General features: G+C 40.1%; 1 protein-coding gene across 20 annotated transcripts in view; it reads left to right on the top strand.

Moving 5' to 3' along the window:
* LOC146834551 (adhesion G protein-coupled receptor L2) overlaps positions 1 to 27,095 on the top strand; it is a 202,023-nt gene that overhangs the window by 16,174 nt on the left and 158,754 nt on the right. For all 20 annotated transcript variants that reach the window (XR_014960634.1, XM_085601952.1, XM_085601948.1 and 17 more), the window contains exon 2: positions 23,208 to 23,382. Coding sequence is in view for 19 of the 20 variants with exons in the window: in XM_085601952.1 (XP_085458078.1) it covers positions 23,307 to 23,382 (76 nt within the window). In the remaining variant the exon portion in view is untranslated. The remainder of the gene's footprint in view (positions 1 to 23,207; positions 23,383 to 27,095) is intronic.

Genomic DNA, 27,095 nt, shown 5'->3' with positions numbered 1-27,095 from the left:
GTGCAATTTAAACTCTCCTTTGCATGCTGAAATTAATGCAATTTCGTGTTTCACGCTTAGTGCCCTGTAAAATTTCCATGTTTTATTTAATTTTTTTCTGTTTCTAATGTGAGAAAACGTCTTGCCTTTTACGTTTTGGTTGAGCTTTATTGTATGGTTACCTGGTGATTTACTAATGTCTCTTGTGTGGCTAGTGAATAAAATACCTTCAGGAAGCATTGCTTTGCTGAGCGCTAACAGAGCTTCCCTGTGTTTTTGTGGCTCCCCAACTTTGAACCTTGGCAGCAGCTGGCAGGCAACTGACAATAAAATCTAAATCACGTGGGACTAAAACAGTGCTGTTTGGAAAGCTTACAATAATGCGCCGTTCATGGGCTTTTTCTCCTGTGCCCGAGTAAAAGCTGCTCGCCTGCTCTTTGGAGCAGCAGGAAATAATTGAAGTATTGCTTAATTGCTCTAACTTCAGAGCAGTGAAAACGCGGATTGTTTTGACCTGGCTATGTTCTATCCACCAGTACCCTAATGAGCTAAATTGTAGACTTAGGAGGTATGATGTTTTTTTTTTTTGGAGGGGGGGGGGGGGGGCAAGAGTATTTTCTTGAAATATAATATATTTTAGGATTGCCTGGAAAAAAGGCAGGTATACATTTGTGCTGGCTTTTTTGAAGAACGTTGTTTAATGCAGACTGACTTTGTCTGAAGAAATGTTAATATTAGCCAATCAAAGTAGTTCTCCCTCTTGCTGTTTTTATTCGGGGATGAATTGCCTAATGCCCAATATTTCTGCTGCTTTTCTGATCATTTTAGGAAATTACACATATTCTGTTTAGCTGAAATTCTTCACCAGACCTTCAAGCTATCCACATCTTTACTTGTATATATTACCATTTGTTCATTTCAACATGTCATGCCATTATTTCTAAATCCGAGAATTTTACAAATGTTGTTACTCCGCTCTCAAATGGGTCTTGCATGAATTCGTTTACCTGGCAATGACAACGAGGTTTTGGGGCTTAAAGTTAATGAGGGTATCTAACAGACCTGCTGTAAATTCCTCTTAAAAAAAAAAAAAGCATTGCAATTTTTCCTGTTAGTTGACCTACTTTCTAAAATTCCTCTCGAAGTGTAAAGATCGAGTAGATTGGTGTTTTTTCTTTTTTTGTTGCCCACACTTAGCTTTTAGCTCCACTGGTGACCTTTTAAGATGAAAAGAGATGTCTGTGTTATTGTACTGTAGTCGCAAATTTCGATTTTGTGTCCACGGATATGGTGGAACTTAATATTGCGTGCTAAAAATGTTTGTGCCTGTGGTTCAAGTATGTATTCACCAATCTCAACAACCGCTCTCATAATGATGCCTTGGGTTTCTCTTCAAAGAAGCTGCTTACAAGCATCCATTTTTACTTTGCAGACCTTCCTTTATTTAAAGAAAGCCTTTCAGATTCTTATTTGGATTTTCAACATCCGGTTCCTCTTATTTGTACTTCTTCCAATCATTACTTCAAATAAAGTACTTGCATTAAACATCCCAACACTGAAAACTCACTCATTAAATTCCATATTGTGTCAAATAATACATGGAAATGTAGAGACGAGCTAGATGGAAAACTTCAAGCAATCGCAACATAATATCTTTCAAGAAATCTTCAACTCTGGTACATAGAACAGAACTTCAAAGCATCCACTTCCCATTTCCTGGATGCAGGCCCACCCAAGGATGCAAACATTGATTTTATACTGTCCTTATTCGCAGCTCTGTCTGAGTCTTTATGCCTTTTCACATTTAACAGCATCTTGTCTTAGTTCTCTGGACGAGGGGCCATTTATCTATCCGGTCTAGCATACTCCATAAAGCAATCGTCTAGTAACAAAACTGTGCTGTCTTCTAACAAGCTACTGGTATCACTTTATCAAGTTTTTCTCTAGAACCACAAGCAACTATTGAACCCTTGGATTTCAGCCATGTATTTGTGACTGATCCACATAATCTTGGGAAATGGCCTTAAAGCAGCCGCTAGAAACCGTATGGTTCCTATAGCTACGCTTTTAGCTTCGCAGGCAGAAATGCAGCTTCCTCACTGAAATATTCCTGATTCTTGTATTCATTTCCTGATTTGCTGAAACTGTAAATGGTGCTGTATGGCTCTCGCAATGTTCCTTAGAGTTCTTCAAGTAAGTCCCCTATCTGGGTTAGAAATGGACTTCCTGTTGCTCTTGGCCTATGGGTTCTTCTGCCCTGCTGTTTTTTAGGGGCTTGTACGAACATTAGTCTGCAGGATTATGGGACGTAAATATTATTATTCCTTGTGCACTTATAAATTGTTCACTCTGACATATTCAACCACAATCTGTCCTTCCTCAGTCCACAGCTCTACACCGTCACTGTTCATCCTCTGTCGCTACACATGCATCAGTGTTCATTTAGAAGTCTTTCTCATTCCTAAGTCATTTCCACAATTTCTAGCCTTTTCAGAGAAAGGCTGCAAAGCTCAGGACTTCTGTTCCTTGTTGTTATTGATTGGATATTGCATTACCTGTCAAAGACCTGGATGCTAATAACTGGGATCTACACATAGCACTCAGGTCTGCAGTTGTGCACAGTGGCAGGACAGCGTGGATATATAATATTTAATAGTTACTGTAAAGGCCTCCAATACTGTCTCGCCATATGAGCGGCACTCTGCACTCTTCTACTCAACCCCCCCACTTCACATGCGGTCATCAAACATCGAAGCATTGCCTGCTGAATTCTGCACACTATCAGCCAGTTTTCTATCACGTGGTGAACTGTGGGAAACTATTTCTGTGGCTCCAGCAGTATGTTGACATATAGCATTGGTATGAGAACGGGAGGCAGACAGAGTGAGAAGAAGGGATCTTGGAATGACGGGAGCGATGTGTTCCAGATCGGTGCCTCTGCAAAGGCTTATCTCTGTGTCCATCTTTCCTCGCCAATAGAAATGACTTGCGTCTAAATGCAGACAAACGTTAGATATAATTAATTGTACATTTGGGTAGCTGCAAAGGCTCCAGCGCTATTGCTTATTTACAGCACTAACTTCTCATCAAAATATTAATAGGCTCCTCTGCCCTAAATAATTCTCAACTAATGCTTTCCGGTCACTGCTATACCAATAAGGCACGGAACTACATAAGTATCCCATTGCTGCCAGAAGCTGGTCTCACCAGTTGTCCAAGCGAAATCTTTGTGTGCGTTTGTGTTCAGTGGCATTATTTTATTAGTTGTTACAACCACCCACCACATTTGTCTGTTGTCCAAGGTATGATCATCCTCTGTTCTGTCTCCAGCCACTTCAGAACCAATAGTATTGGGGACTGCCACAACCGTATCTACTAAAATTAGGATACTCGCTGCATTGCTTTTGTTTGAAGTTCTCGTGATGACTGCTGAATGGTATGAAACCTGGGTGCCATATTGCAGCTGTCAACAAAATGCATTGCTTCTTGCTTTCAGTACCACAGTCTTCATAACTTTCTGTCTAACCTGCACGTACATTCGAGTGGAATTGGAAGTCGATACGGTCCATCTGGATGCCACCGGGGCGACCATACATTTTTTTTACATGTGTACAATGCATGTTGTAGCTCAAAAGTTGGTTGGGAATTGAAAGGTTCGGGTCTTAAACTGTGGGTTGTGTTCCTTCGACATGACTGTTCTAAGAAAGCTATTTGGACCTCTTTCTTCTTTTAATACATACTGCATTGTTTTCAATCAGAATTATCCTTGAAACATTTGATATTGCGCTCTAGAAGTTTTTTTTTTTTTTTTTTTTTTTTTACCTGCTCTATAGCTTGCTTGGTATTATGTTGATGACATAGCAATGGATTTTCCTGACATTTGTCTGCCTGATTATTTATCAGACATCTGACCTAGTCACACTATTGGTTTTCATGCCACAGCGATATATATATATTTTCTTTTATTTTTGGCACTTGATGTCACAGATAACATAATGCTTTCTGTTGGTGGTGAGCCAAACCACCACCGCAAAGCATCAGGCCATTTAACTTTTTTTTTTTTTTTTGTCACATAGGGGAATGGACCATTTAAAAAAAAAAAAAAGTTTTGAATGTACATGTGGATCCAGGCACTGGAGGCTGTTGCCCTGCTCTCCCTGACTACATTGCTGACTACTCTCGGTTATTGGGGATCTTCACTGCTAGTTGACCCCCATCCCCCAAGAAAAAAATACTCTGTACCTGTGCAGTTTCTAGAACGCAGTCTTTTAGAGCAATAATATTAATTCCATCTGGTGCTGTCACTGGTAGTGCATTTTACAAACCATGTGCCCTGTTACGTGGTTGACTTTAAAACATGAATTAAAAAAAAAAAATCAGCTTGGGACGGCTTTTTGTAGAAATGTGTGAAGAACCGATTTATCATTCTTTCCAGGGCTGCGCGACAAACTTTCCAGAGTTGCTCTTTATTATGAGAGTCTTCTCTTGTACTTATAAGGCTGAATTTAGGCCCGCATTCTTGTGTGCGTTTCTAGCAGTCCACCAGCACTTTTACCTGCTTTCAGACCTTGCGCTGAACAGTGCCCTACACCGTACCCATGCCCACTGCCTGCCCTGTGCATTTGGAGTGACGTGGTGTGGCAAGCTGTTCTGCAATGTGGCTTCCTTGCTCCCGAAGGACAAAGCTATGCTGCTTCTTAATCAAGCTGAAGGCATTAATAAGTCTTTCCCACCCCCCACCCCCGTTTTTAAATATTTGTAAATTGCTAGTTGAAGTCTCCGTATTTGGCTTTGACATACCGTTTTTTGCCTTGATGGGAGCTTAGGAAGAGAGAGAGGTTAGTAGAAATGTTTACTGAACTTTTCTCTACTGTTTGATCAACGTAGCTAGTCCGTACCACTGTGGACACCAAACGCATTCAGAAAATTGTCAAAATGGAGCTCTTGGAGCACCAGAGGTTGTATTACAATCGGGAAAGGTAATGAAATGCAGTGTAAATGTATTTAATACTGAATCTTGCTCCTGTTCATGGTTTTCAGTTTGAACCATTAATAGGTTAGAAAGTGATCTATTTCAAACCGTTATTCCTCATTTTGGATAGCCTAACCACTATGAATTGTCCTGAAAGGTCCTCCATGTTACTTTATTTAGAATAAATAGCCTTTCTAGTATGTATTTGCTGGGGCTAGTACAGTCTGCATTTGTGAAATAGTGAAGCATATATGACATTTCCAACTGGGCATTTATTATGTTAGTTTCGTTATCCATGGTGTTCTCTCTACCTTTCAGTTTATCTGCATATTGATTTGCGTATTTGTGGAATTAAGAAGTAGACTCTTGTATTTATTTTTTCATTTCTATTTTTCGTTCTCTTTTCCTATTTTAAATAACCTGTCATTTCACTCTACATAGCAATGGCATCTGTATGGATCAATGTGATGTCACCTTTCTAGTGCCAAGTCCTATTCCAAAGAAGCGTTCTTCACTGTACACATCCTATGATTACCCTCTCCTGCTTTTCATTCTACTTCATCTTTTCATTCTACACAGCCATATGCTTTTTTTAAGAGCGAATACTAGTGACGCAGTTTAATAATTTTCAATTTTAGCCGTATTGAAAAACTTGTATGAACACATGTTTTGAATATACCAGGTAGTATATCTCCAAGAAGTCATATTCCCAACCTTTGTACCCTGGCTCACTGCCAGAAGAAGATGGGCGATTGAAGCACAAGCATTGAGCCATATCTTTAGCATTTCATATATACGGTTACACACGGGGATCTGCAGTATAGTAATGCGGAGATTGAAGAGGCAGCGATTAACCGGACATGCTTCATCTTGAATTTCGTTATCCCTTGTGTGACCTTCATTCGTTCGCAGTACTTTGGAAATCACTATCTTAAAAACATTGGTTTTTTGCCATTACTTCACAGGGATTTGGGATCATTTCCTAAATATTCACCTAGCTGTTGATCGTGAACATGATCTCCTTAACCTTAAATGAAATCCTACACATAGCTCCTTAATGTGCCTGGCTAATTGCTGAAAACTGTATTTCAGCACTTTGTCGATTACCATTACAGAAGGAATTTAAATAAGGCCAAGCAAAATGTTGAAGATGGGAGTGTTTCAAGAATTGTCTTTCATTTAAGTGGTTGGCTCATTGTGCTTTATGGGTTTAGTGCTTTGCCACCGTTATATTTCTGACTATTATACCTTGAATCAAGCTTAGATTACTAAACAATGAGGCTTTTTTTTCCGTAAAATACATGTATGTTTTATTAGTCATAGCAAACGTTGACCATAGTTCGGGGTTTGGATAACTGAATTATCTCTGTTAGAACTTTTTTCTGATAATTCCTAATAACCTCTGAAAAGTTAGAATTTTCTTTCTTTAGGGACATTATTGAAAGCAAATCTTTCTCTTTCGGTTACTAAGTGTCTTATTTGTTAAACAGCGCGTGATCACTTCAGACTGCTCTGTTTCAGTCATTTGAAAACAATTTACACTTTTAGAAGAAATGGTTTACTTTTCTCCTGATCAGTAAAAACCTTTTTTTTTTACCTAGTGGCTCAAATACTATAGTATTATTGCTGCAATAATGTTTTTATTAAGAATGGGCGACTGGTTGTCCATGGTTGCCGTCTTGAGGTTCGGCCTTGGAGTGTTGACTCGGGGGAAACTTGGTGGATGCAAAGCTTGGACAGCACAAGGATCCACTTCTGTGGCCGTGTTAATTTCAATACGAGAGGATGCAGCCTTTAAAGTGGTTTACAAACTCTGTTCTTTTCAAATTTAAATCTGAACGTCTCCGTAAAAGACAGTGTGTTTTTTTTTTTTTATTTTTTTTATTTTTTTTTTTTTTCTTTTAAACTCCATTGGGCACTGACTGCAGTTTCCTTTTCACTTTCATGATGGTCTTTGCCAAAGGGCAGTGTGATCCCTACTTTTTATAGGTACTGTTTTTTTTTTTCTCTCTGCTTTTAATTGTAATTTTTTTATAAAGTGGATTCTGTTTCAACGATTGCAGTGTGTGTGGAATAGAAAGCATAGGTACATTCTAATGGGGCGTCTTGTCTCTAGGGACACATCCTTCTCTATCCTCTAATTACTGCTCAACAAAAGTACCTGCAAAAGAGATTTGAAAAAACGGAATTAGTATAACAATTTAGAAATTTTTCTGCAACAGATAGTTTGCTGAATTATTTAGTTCTTTCTTATTTGAAATATATGGTTTAAAAACCTGTGATCCGCCTAGAGCTGGCTTCTTCAGTGAGTAGCTTGTGAGCTACCAGACGCTCTCCCGCTACCTGTAAATAGGTCTCCTGTGTGGGCCTAGCCTACTGAATTAGAAACTTTGGTTGAAATGATTCTCATTTATATCCCAAAAATTGATCTGTGTATTTTTAAGAAAATGTAAGCATTTTCGGAACTCCTAAGCCTTTGAAGAATGGTTTGGTTTCCAAAATTATATTAAAAGGTGATATTTGAGCGATATATCATGAGGTGTGTTGGTCAACCATTACTAATATCAACTTCGTGACAACCACAGCTGTAATGACGCTGTCATGTATTATCCATATAGGGGTGGCACTAGGGTGATAACTACTGGTAGTTTTGCATGGGATGAACACTAATGTAATCTTGTCTGATGTGGTAACTATTAGCACACTAGTAATAATAGCTTGCTCTGATTTTCATAGAACATGAATTATTGCAGAAAAGGTTGGAGAACCGATGTCTAGAGTTTCTCTGCAGGGTTCTGTTAGCCTCCCTTTGGAAGTGCCATACACAGTTTTAGCCCAATTATCAAAATTGGGTGCCTTTACTTTCAAAGCAGGCGTTTCACTCTAAAGGAGGCTTGGTTCCCTCGTCCAAAAAAATGCTTTTCACTCAGTTCCTGGACAGATACGGTGGTTTAAAGGTGGATTGGTGTAAATCAGCCCGGAGTGGAGATTCAGAAGCATGTTTGCTCTAACCTCATCAGATTCTTTTTCGTAAGTTTTTCTAGCATTTAAACACGTTGGAAAGATGGTTTGTCACGGTGTCTGAAAGATTGACTTAGGGTTATCAGTCTCCTAGCAGTGATTTAGTTAAATTTTCAGATGTTTTTCCTTGCTTTTTCCTGTAAATAGCTCTCTGACTTCACAGCCTTGTGGTTTCATTGTTTAACCCCTTCAGCGCGGCGCGGATTTCCGCGCCACGCTGAAGATTCCGTGCGCGGGCGGGGCCATGACGGAACGGTTCCGTCATAAGCACAGCCCAACCGACGTGCATGACGGAACCGTTCCGTCAAGCGCGTCGAAGGGGTTCAAGCAGAGAAACATGCAGTACTGAAAGTTTGAGACAAAGTATACTGGTTTACATGGAAGAATTAAAATAACACAATTCTTGTACTGCATCCATTCCTTTTCCAGGGCTTGTGCCCAGTGTTCTCTGAACAATGTTGCCAGATGTTACCTGGTGTTGGTATTGACGCAGTTTTAAAAACAGTAGCCATCAAATCTGTGAAACTTAGTTTTACTACCTACGTCACCGTTACCTTTTGCTTGTGTTATGGGAATTCATCCATAATGTTGATGTGTTGGAGACATGGCTTTAGTTTGTGATTCTTTTTGTGGAGGAGTGGCAGCAACAACTTTACCTTATGTTACATTAATACACGCTGCCAAAATTTAGGTGTTGTCTGTGTTGAGTCTTATTTACACATCTGATTATTGACATCGGAAGTAATATGTCAAGGTGGTTACTACTTCCAGTGTAGTTATTGATTGCATGTGACTGTGTTGGGATGTGAATTTCCAGATTGGGTAATCGCATCTGCACAATCTGTCCTGCGGTTATACCATTAAATCTAAATATATTTACAAAAATACATACGCTGTCACTTAAATGATGGTGAGTAGTATTAGTTTGCGTTGTTAAATAATGCAGTGACAGTGATAGCCCAATCAATCTCCCTTTAATCCGCTTTTTTTTTTTTAGTAAGTCATAGTCATGTTTAAGTCTTGTTTAATGTAGTGTGTGTGGCACATTTTATTTATTTTTATTTCATGGTCTTGCATAGTGCTCCTGCACCTATGTTCGTTAGGGTGCATTATGATTTACGTTTCTTATTTAACTGTTTTTTCTTCTTGGAATTGAAGTGAGGAATACAGATGCCTTTCCCACAAAATTGTTTTATACTCGAAAGTGAAATTGAAGGTGGAGTTGTAAAATTCTTATTGATGTAGTTCTCTATATTCCTGGATTAACGAAATGTACAGGTGTGATATCACAATTACCACTCTGTATCGTGTCTAGTTATCCTTCACCTGCTCACCAGTGTCTTGGCTGCCGGGTGTAACCGGCTCCAGTGAGCATCCCAGGCCCCTCCATAGGGATACAAGTACACAGGGCGTCTTGCCTTCTGCCCCACCCTTCTAACATGTAGTACCATGATATTGCATCAGTGTCTCAGGGATAGGATGTCTTTGCTCCAATGATAAACAGGTACCATACCACACCTACCTTTCAGGCATTGGTCTGTATGTGACAAGCGTACTTGGTACTTGGACAAGGGTGAGAAGGTTTCAAGGTAAACCCCTGGGAGGAAGACTGGTAGTAAATGCCATTAGCTCACCCCATCACTGCCTCTCCTAATAGTTTGGACTTTATTTTAAAACTTGACATGTAGTGTGGTTTGTAAGGTGTTTTGTTTTGTGTGCAAGTCTTATCGTTTTTTCCTTCCTGTTATGCATATAAATTAGTGAACATAGGATGTACAGAAGAAACTATAATGTATTTATGATGGGCTGGGTTCCTTTTTTCCTGAATGTATCGTCAAGCCTTTTGGAAGAGGGATTGAAGTTTTTCCCCAAAATGCTGTGTCCTTTCATTCTGAAACCCTGAGACCCACATGGTATATATATGACCGCGGTTCTGATCTCTGTGTTTGGTACCTGAAGTTCAGCCATTGTACACTGGGGGCGTCTGTTTTTCAAAGAAATGTATAAATGACTTCCATGTTCTGCAGTGCATCCCTTAGCTGGAAGAGGTGTCCTTTTGATGGGTTTGTCCGAAACGGTGCTGTTGATATTTCTTGAAAGATAAAACCTGCTTTTCATTAAATCTAATGTGACTGTGCAACCAACTTCTTGAGCCTGGTTGGTTTACTGATTCTGTCCTTGTGGTGACTGTGTGTGTTAGAGAGAGGGAGTTAATATATCTTTATTTTGAATGCTTACAAATTATGTTAAAGCTTCTATTTTTGTGTGGTTTAATTGCCGGCAGACAGGCCTTCACAGAAACTTGGGCAAATTGTAAGTTTATTTTAAAGCCTGTAATCATGTTGTAATCGTGCGTAATTGGTGATTGTACTCGTGTCTATTTATTTTAGAGTAAAATGGTACTTCAAACCCGATTTGTCACTTGGTGTACTTGCATAATTAAGCGACGGGATTGCTGTTGCCAAACACAAACTTGATTCTTTCCTGGCCTTGCAGTGACAAGTTTAAGTGTGCATGTTAATAAGCTACTTTCAGTTAAAAAATAGGTTTCTGAAGGTGGCATTATTTTTCACCTTGTGTTTTTATCAGTCTGACTTTTGGCCGCCATGTTAATTTTGAGAAAGCATGATGGTGGTAGACTGTTTTGATGGCACGCCCAACATTGCTAAAGTGTAAATGCTCTTTGCTGTGGATTGACTTTGGAGTACTTTCAAGCTGCGTATGTTACTACCTGTCGCTGTTGAGGTAGGGGTCTTTTTTCCCAATCGTGTTTTGATATTCTATTCTCAAAATATGCTTTAAAAGGTGTGTTGGTGAGCTCCAAAACAGACATGTAGTTCATGTTCTTGGAACTACTACTTCAAAATCCTTGTTCTACACACAGACTCTGCATTGTGTGCTGGACTACAGCTGGCTTAATCTGATGTTCACATGTTCTGAGTCTCTAATTGCAGTGCTGGGGTAGAAGAAAGAACTTTCTGGTCAACTGGTTTCGTCCTTTTTAAGATTTGGTTTAAACAAAAAATGGAAATCCTTATGTCTTGCAAGTAATCCTCTGTCTGTTGGAGTATGAGGTTTGGGACACGCAAGTGGGAGAACTTTTGCTCAGGGGGTTGAAATCATATGATTCCAGGTGGGGTGAACCTATGAAGAGGCTGGTGACTGTAGTGAGGAGAACTTGGGAGTGAAAATTTGGAGTCTCTAATATGCATGGAAAACATTTCCAGAATTGCAGGTGCCCAATATGTATGATGATGACAAATTGAATCTTAGAAAATGTTACAAAGTGTAATTTGTATTCCCTTTTTTAAACTAAAGTAGCCAGTAATTTATAGATGAAAGTCTAATATTTTATTTTGCATTTAATTACTGCCCGACACATAACATTCTTAATTAATCATAACCTGGCTAAAAAGCCCCAATTACTATGAATCTCTGATGCCGAGCCCTCAGTGAGAGAGTTAGAACTGTTTTTTTCCTTCAGCTATTTTATCTACCGCCTATTAATATGTTCTCACTTCTAATTGGTTGAAGTATAAATGTAACTTTTTCAATTTTTTATAAAATAACATGTATGACAGATGTAAATGTCTTAAACTGATGGATGGTGAATAATTTTAGCATGCGATGATGGTGTGATGGAAAATAAAGCCTGTAGCTTATGTTCAGTTTTGGATTTCAAGTGTCTAACACTGTGGGATTTGTTAAAGCAAGTCCATCTATCTTTATATTTCATCTTTGAAGGTAAAAACTTAATTCATCCCATCCATCCTGAAAGTATCGTTCTTGGTGAACTACGACTCCTCGAGGATTATAGTATTGTCACATCTTTGGGTTTTTATGTGAGGGAACTGTATTCTTTTGCTCCATATGCTGAACTGAAACTGTGAGTAGAAATTCCTGTTTTGTCATTATTTGATATTCAAATAAGGTATTATTATTGGACATTATGGGCAAATAGTTATTTTTGAAAGTTGCTCAATTATGGAGATGTAAAGAATAACAGCTACGGTAGCTTCTGATATCTTTATAGCCAAGTGAAAAAGGTTGTTTATGGTAAGTGCAGAGTATCCCAACACCGTACGTTTAAGACCCACATTTACTGTGAATTGTAAGGCTGTGCTTTTTGTATGCCTTCGTACATCACTTGGGTGTCTTTACTTAATTTAACGTGATTGCATTGATGAAATGCAGCTCATAGGCAACATATTGTACTTGGTCAGTAAGATATTTTCAGTCCTCTGCGGTGGCCATGAGCCTTTTTGTACTCTTAAACAAACATCTTCATGAAAAACATATCAGTATAGAGGTAGTTCTATATGCTATTCTGAAAGAACTAATATTTCTCCTAAAATAATTCTGGGCCTTGTCACGCTTGAAAACGGGAGTTTTTTTTTCTGCAATCCTGCTTCTATGTCTTGATTGCTCTTTATACATGTTAATAACAAAAGCACTGCAAATTGCTATTTATGTTGCAGTGCACGATATTATTTAAGTTCAGCAGAATGATTGACAATAGATTGCAGTATGTGTTTTTCTAGTGCCCCTTGAGGTTTGCTTAAGGGACAGAACATTCTTTTCGGTCTTGTTTGAATGGGCCTCTTTCTGGAAATTATAATCTCCTAGTATGCTCACTACTTTGGATTAACTTTAAAAATCACAGGAGTATCCTTCCTGCACATGACTTTTCTGGTCCGAACCTGGTCACCTTCTCGGAAAGGGTTGTGAGCCATCTGGTCCAAGTGACCTGTTGGGTGAAGGGATAACTCCCAAGCCTCGTTTAATTAGAGAAATAGATACAAAATATCGTATTATGGTTGATACTGGCTAAAACGTTGATCAGTACTAAATGGAAATTGGGCTGGGGCCCTATCACCCACTGTGGATAATGCATCTAGTGGAGTGGGCAGTGTTTGAACCTGGGCTGAGAGAACTCTACATCCGTCCCACTGTGGCCTGAGGTACGATCTTTGAAAGATTCTTTGACTTGTTTCTTTATTCATTTGATTGTTTACCTCGGTAGAACCATGCTCCATTTGTTTATTGTTGTCCCTCCTGTCCCTCCCCAGATGATGGTTTGATGCTTATTACACCAACCTTTAATATATTTTCTAATTTAAGAATGTGATCTATGCACAAATTGAAGTCCCATCATGAGACTCCAACCAGTATCGCACCTGGCTAAACCGACATTGGCTGGCAGAACCCTCTCTGCTCTTCAGCTTTTTCAACAGGACCCTCTGTAACTGCCCACTGGGTGCTAGAGACAAATGGCGCAGTATTGATCGGCTGTAATGGGATGGTTTACTTGTGGTCTTGAAACTGGGTCAAGGCGTGCAGCATCTAGTGTGCGATACAGTGGCAAGAAACAAACCAACAAAATCAAATTGGAGTAGGCGAGGTCGTGGTCTGAGTGCACCAGAGATGGTCACCAGATATTTTGGCACATCAGTGCTTTCTGCAGACATAACATTGTGAAGTATTTCAAGTTGAATTATTTGTTTCCCCTTATTTTGGGTACAGAAATGGAGTAGCCTGTACTTGGGGCCCTGGGCTTTTGCCTTGACCCTTTTCAGCAACACTGGAGAGCTACAATGATGCGGGGTAGGAAAGGAGGGCTGTGGCTATCGGGAGGTAGTTGCCTGGGACTAGCCTCCAAAGAGGAGTTTTTTTGTGTGAAGCAGAGACACTTTGCACACTGGTTTTCCATAAGCTTTTATGTCAGCTGGGTGGTTTCTTCTCGCAGGATGTTCTAACATTTGATTCGGTTTAATTTCAGAGGCACTGCTCGCTTTCTAAGTTCCTATTTTTGTTCAGTATATGTCGTACTTTTTACCCAGTTTGAAGGGTTGCAGTTACTACCTTTTCTTCGGGCAGTGGAATGTTTTAGTCTACTTTCGCGCCAGGTCCACAGCATACAGAATATTGTTATCTACGTAAGGGGGATTAAGGTGCTCACACTTGTGTGCGCTCTGAAAATGTCTGTGCACTCGAGGATTTTTTTAAATTAGTTTTAATCTGGCATACACTCCTCGGGAGCCTGTGGTATGTTGTATTTTAGGTTTGCGCAGTTTTTGACTGAAACTCCCCCCCCCCCCCCCCCCCCCCCCCTGTTTGTAGAACTCCGCGGACGTTGAATGATGGATGACTTTATCACTAATTCCTGTTTTCGTGCGTATTTATGAGCTTTTCAAGGTGACTAGCAGTGCTGTGCTAATAATTGGTATGTAATATGCATACTAATGTTTAATGTTTCATTTTAATCTCTCAGGACTATTGTTCGGTACCAGCAGGAGATTTATTAAGCTTGCATTTTGATCGCATAAGCCTTTTAGATGGGAGGTAATGCAATGGGGAAACTATTCAGGTTTCTTCCTGTAATTGGCGCGAACATATTGGCCGTGTTACAAGAAGCACCTTTGTATTGTCTGCCCCTGTCCTTATCTTACACTCATGTTTTCTTGTCAGTGTGTGATTCATGTCGGTCGCAAAAAGGGTGAATGCGTTACTTGTGAAGAAGCAGCATTCTTATCTCAGTCGGCAGAAACACATTTTATTTTCTGCTATCGGTAAGAAGGAATTTACATTTTAATAATTTTAAGTCGGGGTAATCCACTCGAATTCCTGCATGACACACAGATCATTACCACTATCATGTAGCATAATTGGGCGACTCATCAGCGGTGATTCCAGTATCACTTCTCGTTCGCCTGAACCATTCGCTCATTTTAGTTGTGTCTGTTGTACTGTACGGTGCCAGTGTGGTGATGGGGGAATGGCAGTTACTTATTCTTAACATTTTTGAATTAATGTTTGTGGCACAGTCACGTGGGTTGGTAGGTTGGTTTTATAAAAATGGATGCTATGGGCTTTACTTCTCCTTCTTTCAGGCTCACTTAAATGTCTGCCCTAGTATTCTACTGGATTTGACCTTCTGGATCTTGCTTTCGCAGCTTCCTGAAATGAAATGCATGCGGGTTTGATGTTCACTGGAGGGTGAAAATAGGGTGTCCTGAAGTGTAAACCAGTACCAAGAAGAGTCTTGCCTCCTGTAGAGACTTGCAAGTGCTACTACTTAGTACAGCATCCAGCTTTAACATGCGGCTAGTACTTGAGGACTGATCATGATTGGCTACCAGTTTTCCTTTTTGTTGTCCATACACAGAGCTGTCACTCTACTTCTTTTTCAGTACAGTTTCTTGTCTTTCAATCAATCAATCCAGTATTTGTAAAGCGCAAACTAATCATCCCTGTGGGACTCAAGGCGCTGGGGGCCTTCAGAGAATATGTGAGCTATTGTCCAGAGTCACAGGATACTGAGCTGCCGTGGGCAACGGGAATCGAGCCGCGACCCCCCCAGAGTCAGCCACACTGGCCGCTGCGCCACTTTGAAATACCTGACTGATAGAAATGTATGATAGTCATTGTTTTTTTAATTTATTGTTACTGTTCAAACCCTCATCAAGCATTTGCCGTGGTTGACATCCTTTCGTAGCACGTGTGACCCAAGATAATTATTTGAGTCACTGTGCACCCTTTTTTTTTTTAAAGCAAGTTTTCATGTAACTGCAGTGACTATCGTTAAACTTATTACATCTAAAAGGAATAATTTTTCTGCTGTCCTGGAGTTTCTGCATGTTAATACGTTGCCCAGTGGGAGTTATGTGGGCCTTATAAAATGTCTACATTTGTGTGTAGTTTAACTATATGCGAGCTTTTCCTCACATCTTCAATCTTGGTCTAGTCAAATAGATAATATCCTCTATATTTTGTAGATTTTTATGATACCTAGGTTGTGAGTGGGTGTTAAATGAGGAAGAAGAGAATTTGTTGCACTCACATGTGGTCCCTCTTAATTGGGTCTCGCCTACAAAAAGCTTTAGCTTTCAGTAGAAAGGCCTGTTGTGGGCAATACGGATATTTACAGTGGGTTCTGGGTCAAGCTATTGTTTATCATTGGTTGGCTTTCTTGTCCATCTCGTTTTAGTTTTTTGTATTCAATGATTTTCCTTCCTCGTCTTGTGTTTGCTCCCTTGCTTGGAACATAGCTTCTTCACCACCCTTTTGTTTGGATAACTTCACTGGGCTTATTCAGGGGACTACTATTTTAGGTCTCGCTCAACTAGACATCGTATGCACGGTCCGTTGTCAGACATATTCATTTACAGTGTGTAGCTAATGTTGGCTTCATTGTCACTCATTTGCTTTCATATTATTCTCGAGATTGTGTATGCTTTCCTTCCTTTTCTCGTGTTTGTCCCTCCATTGGCACATGGACGCATTACTTGTTTTCCACTGCTCACTATTCACTGCAAATTTTTATCTTTTTGTATTTGAGCAATTCACGAGTGCATGTGTTTTCCATGTGACTCCCTTGTGTACTTCTCTTCCTTTCACTACACTCCAGCTCACCCATGTGCTTCTCCCCCACTTAACCATGTGTTGCTTTCTTGCCCATGTGCTTCTCCCCTACAGCTCCTTGTTGCTCTTTTGCCTCTTTAATACCCCCAGTGCTTCACTTTGTGACTTCTGGCCCTGTCTTCCCCACCTACTCTCTCCACGCCTGTTTTGCTTTCAGACTCCTTTTGCTACCACCAACTACGTAAAAAACATAACATGATTTCCCATTTTCCTTTCTATTACAGGTCCATCTCTGATCAGTAACGAAAAATAAAGGGGCCTCAGCATTCCTAATGCCTCCTGGCCATGTCCAAACTTTTTATTTTTCATTTGTTGGCCATGCTGCATAGTATCGGGGAGGCTGTTGCAGCATGGCTTAATAACATTGGTGAAGCCAGTAGGTCCAAAAGATGAGACTTCTTGGCTTTATCAATGTTTATCTTCTGCTTCTAGCACTCCATAGTGGTGCGGGTGTTCCTAATGTCTCCTCATGTGAAGTTTACAGTCCAAATAACACCCATCAGCACTGTTGACCCATCTAGGCTTTTCCCTGGCCCCTCCCCATTCAGGTCTTTTTTTTTTTTTTTATTATTTTTTTATTTATTTAAAACTCCCACCTCTGTTATCGCCCCTTCTGATTTCATCAATTATTCAGTACATACTTACCCTTAACCCGCATAACCCCCCCCCACTCCGCTGTTGCTCCTCTGCCCTATTTGTATATGTGCATGCGTTTGTGTACATATGCATGTATTTGTGTATGTATGTATTTATATTATTTTTTGGGCAGGGCCTGGCAGCTACAATTTAATGCCAGGCCACTCCTTTATGAAAACGAGCTGTCCTGCACATTTAATTAATTTTAAATGTGCCTCTCCAAAATGGAGATCCAGTATCTTTGAACAGTAAATTAAAGACAGAATGGCGGTTGTTTCATGACTCATGAATGCGTATACCTCATCAACTCATAACGTCCGAAATCATTCATGCGTGTGATGATGCATGTAAACATACACGTTGTGCGTTTTTCTTTTCTCTTTTTGCAAATGTTTGATGCCGTTGAGTTCTGTATTGGGAAATCTGAACGGAGGCATGAAATCTTGGCTTTGCCAGTGCTTGTTTACTTTTGTGGAGGAAAACACACAAAACTACACAAAGATTAAATATGCGCCTGGTGTAATGGGGCTGGCTCACAATTGGCAGGTTCCATCCAGGCTTCAATTTTTCCTTTGTTTTTAAAACAGATCAGCACTATGATGGAAGCTATTGTAATTCAGATGTGATCGATAAATGTCGTGATATAGCTATTTTAAATGTTATCATAATGATGCATTACCTTTTCTATTCTGTGAAACTGTACCATATTAGGACCTCAAGATTATCTTCTTCGTTTCGATACTGTCCTCTCTTTAAACTGTTTTTACACATTTGTCCCCACCTGCTGGTAAGCTGTTTGCTGGAAACCTTAGTTTATAATGTTGTGACAGTCTCTAGTGCAGTTGGTATCTTAAATGAAAAAAGCCTTCTCTACAGTACTGTTCCTTTTAATCTGCGCTCCTGTGCCGCATACATTATGTAGGGTGTCTGGGTTCTAATCCTTCCCTGTAAGGCTTACAGTGGGATGTTTGTGTCCTATCCATGGCTTTTTTAAAGATTGGCTTTATCCTATTTGAGATGGGACAGAACACCCTTGGTGTTGATTCTGTTGCAGTGTGCGAGGTTAAAAATAAACACTTGTCTATCTTCTGCTGTGCTCTTTTTTTAGATGTCTTCCATGGCCTAGCACATTTACGAACTTCAGTCATCTGATGTGGTAGTCCCAGATCAGTTTCTATTCTGCTAATGATGATATAATCACCTTAATTTTTCCACTACACCCAAGCATGTCTGTGCCTTGAATCTATGCCTGTGCATATATCTATTAAATCTTACTCTTACCTCTGTAAAAATGGCAGTTTTGAGTCCGCTATCAATGGCTAGTACTAGAAGAAATTGAAGCAGTTCTTTGGAAGGATCTCGAAACGGAACTCTGCTGTGAAGTGTGGCACAAAGCTTTATAGTACATTTTCTAGTATTGATTCAAAGCAAATTGTTTTCTCATCATAGTTAACCTCCATTAATCACAATAGAGAAATTAGGTATTCTCATCGATACCATATTTGACATATTATGCACCAAAAACATCTTGCGCACGACCGCAGTGGGGATACAGAAATTGCTGGAACTGAGACTGAAAGAGAATAGATGGAGTTTTGTGACTTGCTCAGAGGTAAACATTGTCTAGAGTCGAGTATTTTGGGATGGTTGGGTGTTTTTTTGGTCTCTGTTCATACTATTGATCTCCAGTGCATGCCAGTTATCTTTGCAGCCAATTTTTTTTATAGCACGCAAGAACAAAATGATATTGCTATGCGCTCATTTCTAACTTATAAATCCCGTGGTCCCCTCCTCCTAACATCAACCATCTGTCTTTATTTTACATTTATATTGGAAATTAATGATGGATCAGTTTTCCAGTTTCATGAAGGTCAATTCTTCTCTGACGATAATGACCTTGTATGTGACAGGACTTGGGTCAAGATTCCCTTTTAGTGGTGGTGCGTATAGCACAAAAGAATCTCAATATTGATCCAGTGAATGGCCAGTGCCCATTGATTTATGAGTTAGGAATTCAGTGTGCTGAGTCAAACACAACCGAGATTACATCTTTTGCTGCAATTGATTTTGCTTCATATTTCTCTACATATGAATTGGACTATGATCTTACATGTGTTAATCTTAACTCCACTCCTTCCATGACCATCGAGGGAAACACAGTTTATTGTTCAGGATTCTTTTAGTTGCAGTATTTGCAGATTTTTTTTAAGTCTGACCAGTGTACGTTAAAAGATACAATCAGAGAAATTTAACTAACTTTGCCTAAGTGTCTTGGAGGACATATATCTGCAACAGCCATTGCAGCATTAATGGCTCTTACCTGGCGCTATATTTAGTTGCTTCAGTTTTGTTAAAGTATTTTGCAAGCATTTTTCTTGCAACATCATTGTTATCTAGTAGAGGTTTTCTAAGGTTGCCTGAACATCCCTGTCAGCCGTAAGTGACAAGCCTGAGCCATGTCTGCTCTGCTGGTAAGGAAGGGGGAGAGACGAGACAGAGGTCTAAATTGAGAACAGCGTTTAGAGAAATGTTGTTGCCCAGGACCTTTGCTGGCATTAATTATTCCCAGAGCTCTGTCTGTTCAATATTCTTTTCTCTTTTTTTTCTTTTCCCCACTCCCCCAGCCCCCCCTTTTTTTTTTTTAAAACATTTTTTTTTTCTTTTACCGTCTAACTCAAAACCATGGCACTATCCTTTTTCTGAAAAAATGAGTCCTTGTCCAAATAATTAACAAAGATGACTCTTCAGTGAAAATCTTGGTCCTTGCAGGTTGTTCGACCTCTATATTGTAATACAGCTTTCCATCGAGGAGTGTACCTGTAACCGGCGCTTGATTAAGGAACTATCCCACATGAGATATATTTGTTTTTTATTTGGAGCCTCTAAAAATGCCATATTTCCTCGTTTTAAGCGCTATTTTGCATTTCTTTTTTTCTCTTTTTGATCAGAAAATCTAACCTATGTAGCTTTAAAAAATGAATTCTTTGTTTTGCCATTTCAGCAGTCTGCAACTGTTTAATGAAGACAATGGTAAACAGCCGCAGACACTGCCTCTGGTGTCCCAAGCGATCAGCATATTTAAGGTGGTGCTCGGCATGACACAAAGATATTACAGCCCATCAAAGGTGTAATTGACTCACAGAATCCCTCTTCTTCCCCCACCTTTACTATCTGCCTTGCTATGGCTATTTTATACGGTCTCTGGCAAGAATCTGTGGACATTAAACCCAGCACGGCAACAAGCCTTTTATTCATAATATTGTCATTTGGAAATATTCCCTATTTTCTTATGATATCTTTTAATGGAAGGTGAAGTCCTATTGTACCACAGATCTGATGCTGTTATGCCACTTTGCACACCCTATTTCTTGTGGCTGTTTTCTTTTCAATTTGGCCTCGGGTTGCCCAAACACAGGGACGTTTTCTGAGTAGTTAATGCTTCCCTTCTTTGGGTCTAAAAATCTTAACTTACTTAATGATTTACTTTTATATACTGCAGCTCCTAACCGAACTGGATGTGGGTGCATTTTATATGGAACAAACAAGTCTACGGCGCTCATAGAAACTCTTCCATAGCGCAGTTATGAGTGTGATAATTTCATTTAAAAAAATCTGCACGTTGGTAAGGGCCCGCGCTGCCCTTTTCCCAGGGTCATGCATATAGCGGGAGGCAACTAGGCAGGACCTGTTCCAAGAGCATCTTTAGTTCTTAAGTGATGTGATCCCTTCACAAAGGGAATGATATGTTTGATCTTAGTCAAGTACAGCAGTGGGACCGGTACAGAAACGTCCATATAACCATGATGCTGGGTAGTGGCTTTGTTTTTAAAAAAAAAAAAAAAGAAAAAGATAAGTTATCCTTTTTATCTTATTTCTGTTCCCGGTGTTGCAAATAATGGTGCCTCGGTAGATGTCCCCACGGTTGCCCTCTGCTCAGGCGTTCCCTTCTTTTTTCATATATTGGTAAAAGCCCGGAACGCCCATAACAAGCAAGCTGGTGTTGGCTTCTTTCAGAAGCCCTTGGGATCCCCTCTACATTCCGTTTTCCGGAAGTGCCAGGCTTATAAATGTACATACTGCAGTGAAGGGGTTAAATGTTTTAACTTCACTAAGGCAGAGTAACCAGAGATGCAAAGCATATTTTCTCTGACCCAGTTTCCAATTTACATATTATTCATCTGTAGTCCGTGCTTATTTGGCGACTTTTGTGTCTGAGGGGAGAAGGGAGCTGCATTAGGGAGGCCCATGTATACTTTAATTCAAAGTTTCGTTTAAACTGGAAAAAAGCTTGTGGTGCATGGATGAGATAGTTTTATGATACATTCTCGTTCATTTGTGATCCTAAACTAGGACATGAATGCCATCTCAATTTGGCATCCCGCTCTGAAAAAAATAATCTGATCAACTTTCACAGCAATCTCACAATCTCACCTGCCCCAGGATCCTAATTGAAAATGTTGTACTTAATCTGTGAAAGGCAGATTATTTCCACAAGGAGTCTCGTTTTTGCCCTGCTTGTGTAGACTGCACCATAAAGAAGCAGAAGGTCTGTTTGCATGTGTGAGGCTGTGTTTGTCATAAAGGAAGCTTTGCGTTTGGTATTTGACCTTTCCTGATGTTGGTTAGACTGGTGGTGGTACAGTAGCATATCTGCACGGTTTTGCTGGAGCGCTTTCTATCTGCACATTTCTGTACTTGGAGCACACTCATGAACAATAAACCTACAAGCTCCAGTTTGCACCAAAATTTGGCATGGTCTCACTGTGCTTTGGAACCATGTCTGTGATAGCTACTCGCAGTGCGATCAACAATACCAAATTTAGGATTGGATGACCAGGCCATAAGTAGACTTTCGAGAATGGCTATACTTGGACCGGTGGTTCCAAAAACGCTTCTTACAGGCTTGGCCTGTTCAGGTATTTTACGCTTAATCTATAAGCCACCTGGCACGATGCCAGCACCCCACAATGTTTTGTGACCTCAGTGTAGATTTATGTGGGGAATAGAATATTTCATTACACTGACCCTTGGCATATTTGTTTGATACATCAGTTCTTATATTCAACATCTTTAACTACAAAATGCAATAAATGATTACATTGGAACCCCTTACCTTGTATATATTCAGCACAGTTAAAAATGTGCATACTGTTCATGAAGCGAGTTGCCCTTGCATCGTGCAGATTACCTTGTAAAATAAATAAACATTCAAAGCATGTTTGTAATATTCAGCGCTCACAAGAAAATTAAGGTAAAGGGGTTATTTGCTGGAAGTCTGTGATGTTGGAAGCCATCTATTAACGAGAGGGGCTGTCAGTTCCCGAGCAGTGCAGAGATGTATTCCAGTAATTCATCCCTTGACTTGAGTGGGTTTTAGAGGCAGTGATGCATTAACAGGCTTTCTACATGTCAGCATTCTAGGATGTCTCGAATTTTTTTCTCTCCAAAACTGGGAAATCTCATGACCACAGGCAGATGCTCTTTCCCGCCTGTTACCATCAGTAGCCGACCTGGTCAGGCAAATCATTGCATGGTGGCTGAGCAGTGAATATGGCGAGGTGTAAGATTTATATCCTCACATATGACTTGCAGGAGAGGTGTGCATTGCAAGCATTTGTGCCTAGTGTAGATTCTAAGATCTTCCTATGCTATTGTTAAAACCCTCTTTGGTCTCCTTGGTCCAGTTTAAAAAAAAAACAGATTTCCACCGATTGGCTAGGGTGACCTCTGAAAAATAGATGTTTACTCTGTTACTTACCAGTGTTCGCCCCTGTACTCTCTCTCTGTGTCTGTCTCTGTGTCTCCCTCCCCACAAACTGAATGGCGGACACTTTCATTTGTAACTTGTTCAATCAAAAAAATAATTTTAAAAATGGACATGCAGCTGTCGATTGCTGGAGCACTTCTATTACCATATGTGGGTCTGTTAGTGAAAATGGATGCCCTTTTGTTTAAAGGACCACGCACTGTCAAGTGCGAGGCAGCTGAAAGGGTAATACGTGTGTTAACTAATGGCATGTAATATAGGCACTTAAAAAAAGGATCATGTTTCTGCTGAATGTCTCCACATTCTCCTGGAGGTTTGGCCCTAAATTCCTCGTGTGAGCTGAAATGTGCTGCTTTTGCTGCCTGCTCTGTTCAGTCGCCTGTCGCTGAGATATGTGCCTCTTTCTTCCAGGAATGGCGCACCGTGATGCGGGCCGCTGGTGTCGATGAACTGGGGGATGTGTGACCGGGCACATTAAGGAATACAACGGCAACACCCAGAGAGGGATCAATGATGGTGTTGTCTGGATCCAGAATGAGAAGTCGCTGGCTGTTTCTTGCAGTCTGCTTCATACAGTGCACTGAAGGTAAAACTGCGTTCATGCTTTACACTTGATTAGCTGATGTAGGCGTCTGTCTCCTGAATAGTGCTTCACAAAGCTAGGGTGGAACAGCGAATGTGGGCGACAGATCTCGGTTTACCGACTTTACCGCTTGGTACCTCAAAATGCAAACCATTTTATTTATTTTTTTATGTCTGGCCTGTAGACCGCTTTAGTTTTTTGGGCTGCTGCATGTTGTCCATAAAACCTGAATAGAATTGCATACACGTACACATACAGTCTCTTTCATTTACATGTCTTCCTCCATTCAGATACACATTTTCCGCTCACCATGGCACACAGCATTGGGGCCATGGGTCAGCAAACTTCATCCATTGGCTCTCTTCCACTGCCAGTGATAGCAATATGCCTGATCAAATGTGCACAGCTACCTGAAAAGGAGTGCACTTCAGTGCCACGGCTGGTTTCTCTGTGCTGCCAGGCCACTCCTTTATTTTTACAGTTTCATGTTTGCCCAATTTTTTGGTCTGTGCATATTTTGGGGAAAAATGCATACTTGCCAAGGCCATAACTTATGGATTTGCCAATGCTTTTTAATTGACTGGCTTTGTAAACTGTTGTACAAATTATTCTTTGTGAGCAATGCTTTTACTGATTTTAACGTCTTTTTTTTTCTAGCACTGATTTGTTGTCGAATACTTTTAATGTCGACATCAAACCCATGTTTGCTGAAATGTAGGTGAATTACTACTACTTTCTCTGCAACACTTTTAGTCCTTCATCTCGATCCAAATCCATACCAGATCACTACTTGGTAAATTGGCAAAAGCCTCCCTGATGATAGAATGAAAGAGTATAGTTTGATTATGTGGTTGCCCCTTATTTTGCCTCTTTTTATGAATTGCAAAGCGGTTTTGCATGAGCAAGCCTTGTGTTGGCCACTGTTCCCAACAGTCTCAGTGAGATGGAGCTCTCTGCTTGGCTTTTATAGTTTAGAATTAATATTGGATGATTTACCTAATGTTTTCATTCATGTATTCACTTAAATAGCACTGTTTGAATTATAGGGTGAGCCAATCAATATTATTTTAATGCTAATGCGCTCAAAATGCCTTTTCCACTCACAAGCAGGAAAATCGTTACTTATTCCCATTGTTTTTCCTCCCAGGATAGCTGCTCTTTTATCGACCTATCTATCCATTTTTACTGAAGCTCGTTTGCCGCATGCATCCAGATTTGAAGCAGCGTGTACCGGGAACATATCACATGGGTTTCTACCCTCGGGATTTTCATGTTTTGCCAAACCATTTTCAAAAGGCTTCTTTAATGTGGCAAAGATAGTGGCCTTATGAGAGATCGCAGGCCAGTTTTTTCACATGTTCCTGAAACTGTGTGTTTGATATTGACTTTACACACGAGTCCTGTGGTGCCCTTTGTTCATTTTGGACATTGGTTAAATTCTGTTTTTATCTGAAAAGTAAATTTCTGCATGTTGGGATGCCGCAAAGACCTGTTAAATCACCTTCTGTAGTGAAAGGGTGATAGAGCTAATTAAAGCTTGAATAACTGAATTTTACAGCTAGTTGCCTTTGATAATTAATTTGGGTTGTGTAAGAATACTTCTAGTCTTGCAAGAATGCACCTTCGTTCACGAAGTGTATTTAAAATGTGTGGTAAGGTGAGGATTCAGTCCACCGCTTTTTCAATTACTTGCACTCCGTTTCAATTAGATTTAGAAAACATACAAAAGCCTTAATATAAGAGCATTTCAAGCTGTAACAAAGTTAGGATTGTGTGAATATCGAAATAATATTGCAAAAGAAGGTACCTCTGTAATTACATTTTCTTCTGTATACAAGGTGTGTAACAGCCAAAAACCGTATTTTTCAAAATAGGATAACCTAGTTCGATGTGTAAAAGACAGAAAACATCCCAACCTAATTGATATCGATGACTTTGCCTTTTACACACACATCTCATTTAATCTTGTTCCGCAAGTTAGTGCTAAACGCAGTTCATTTCTGGTTTCACCAGAAAAATTAAAGTCTGCATCCTCCTACATGAAGACCAGTCTGCCATTAAGCTTCACTGCAAAAGCTACAATTGGTTCTGTGGGGTAGTGACAATTGCTTAGAATTTCAAAAAATTAATCAAAAAACCATACATTTTAGTTTATAGTCAAAAATGCTTTTAGTGATTGGGTTGGAACACAAAAGACCGACAATCATGAACCGCGTGAAACGTATTCACTTCGAGCATTATTATGCATTTTATGAAATGGCTGTCAACAATTAAAATGAAGAAAAAGTGACATTAAATATAGTGAAAGAATGACTGTGTTCTGTGACATGAGTGAAGGGATCGTGATATATACATCGGTGGAACAATATATGTAAAAATGATACAAAGTAAGAAGGAGCTTAAAAAATAGTATTCAAGGGATCAGTGTCTCTGGTAGAATTACTTGCCAATTAAAAACCAGATGACCCGAAAACAACTGAACAAAACAACTGAACCAAACAACGTCGACGTTTTGACCCAGGCGTTACCCTTATTTAAGAAAGCGTCACGGCACAAGGACAAGAAGTATGTAAGGGGAAGGCAGCACATCCATAAGGGAATCCTCCTTCTGATGCCTTAAAGGATGTTGCCAAATCACTGGTAATCTGAAGAAATCAGGAAGACTCCAAAGGGGATTTTCAAAGGATTGAAAAGATTAGGCGTGTTGATCTGTGTGTGATATAAATGTATTATATCCTGGTACAAAGGCCACTGTGGAAATCAGCTCGCCCAGCATGGGAATACAATTTATTGTCCTCTGCGCCTGATATTTAGTCCGGGTTCACACTGGAGTCTAAGTACTCCTATGTTGAATCCAGCAGACACAGGGGTGTCACGGCAGCGTTCACAGCAACCGTCCAGGTCCTAGGCAACACCACGTTCCTCTCTGACAACAGCTATATATGCTGGCTGGCTTTCCTGGCTCAGTCCGCTACCTTCGCCGCTGCTGACCATTCGGCAACCAACACCCTTAGTAACTGCACGGGATACATGACTGTGTTGAACTGGTAACACTCCTTCTACCTAGTAGATATAAATTAGTCCAGATAAAAGAATTTGGACCAGGTGGATTTCAGTGACCTGGTACTTGCCCTAAGGTTCCATACTATCCCTTTTCATCTTCACCCTATACACAGTCACCCTGCATGTTCTTAGCCCACGACAACATAAAACCCACACACACGTGCTGTTTATACCCAGTTATTCCTGAGATTTTTAACATGCGCTACAGAGATCGCAGCAAAGACTCCCTTGCACTTAGTTGTGGCCGGCATAGGTAAGAGCAGTGGGGCAGGGTAGGTAGGGGTGGGGGAATAGACAGGCGATGGTTTAATTAAAATTAAATAAAAAAAATAAAACCACTTGCATTGTGCTCGCCACATCGCTGATGCTGTGAGCGCAAGGTACGTGTTTCTTTCTTTTTTTAATTTAATTTGAACGAACTAATCATCTGTCAAGCCCCACCCTCCCCCCACTACTCTTACCTGTGCCGGCCGCCACTGCTTACACTTCATTCATGGTGAGCATAATATCAAGAGTCCCAATTTGAAATCAGGATTTATTGTGTTCAGTGGCACTACCAGATCTAGTTGCGATTATAAAACGTATAGCCTGCCTAGTGGTGGCCTTGAGTGTTTATCATCCAGCTTTTTTGCCTACTCTATATGTAACCAGCT

Source organism: Triturus cristatus, chromosome 4_2 (genome assembly GCF_964204655.1).
Source record: "Triturus cristatus chromosome 4_2, aTriCri1.1, whole genome shotgun sequence".
Taxonomy (NCBI): Eukaryota; Metazoa; Chordata; class Amphibia; order Caudata; family Salamandridae; genus Triturus; species Triturus cristatus.
This window is presented reverse-complemented; position numbering and strand designations above follow the sequence as displayed.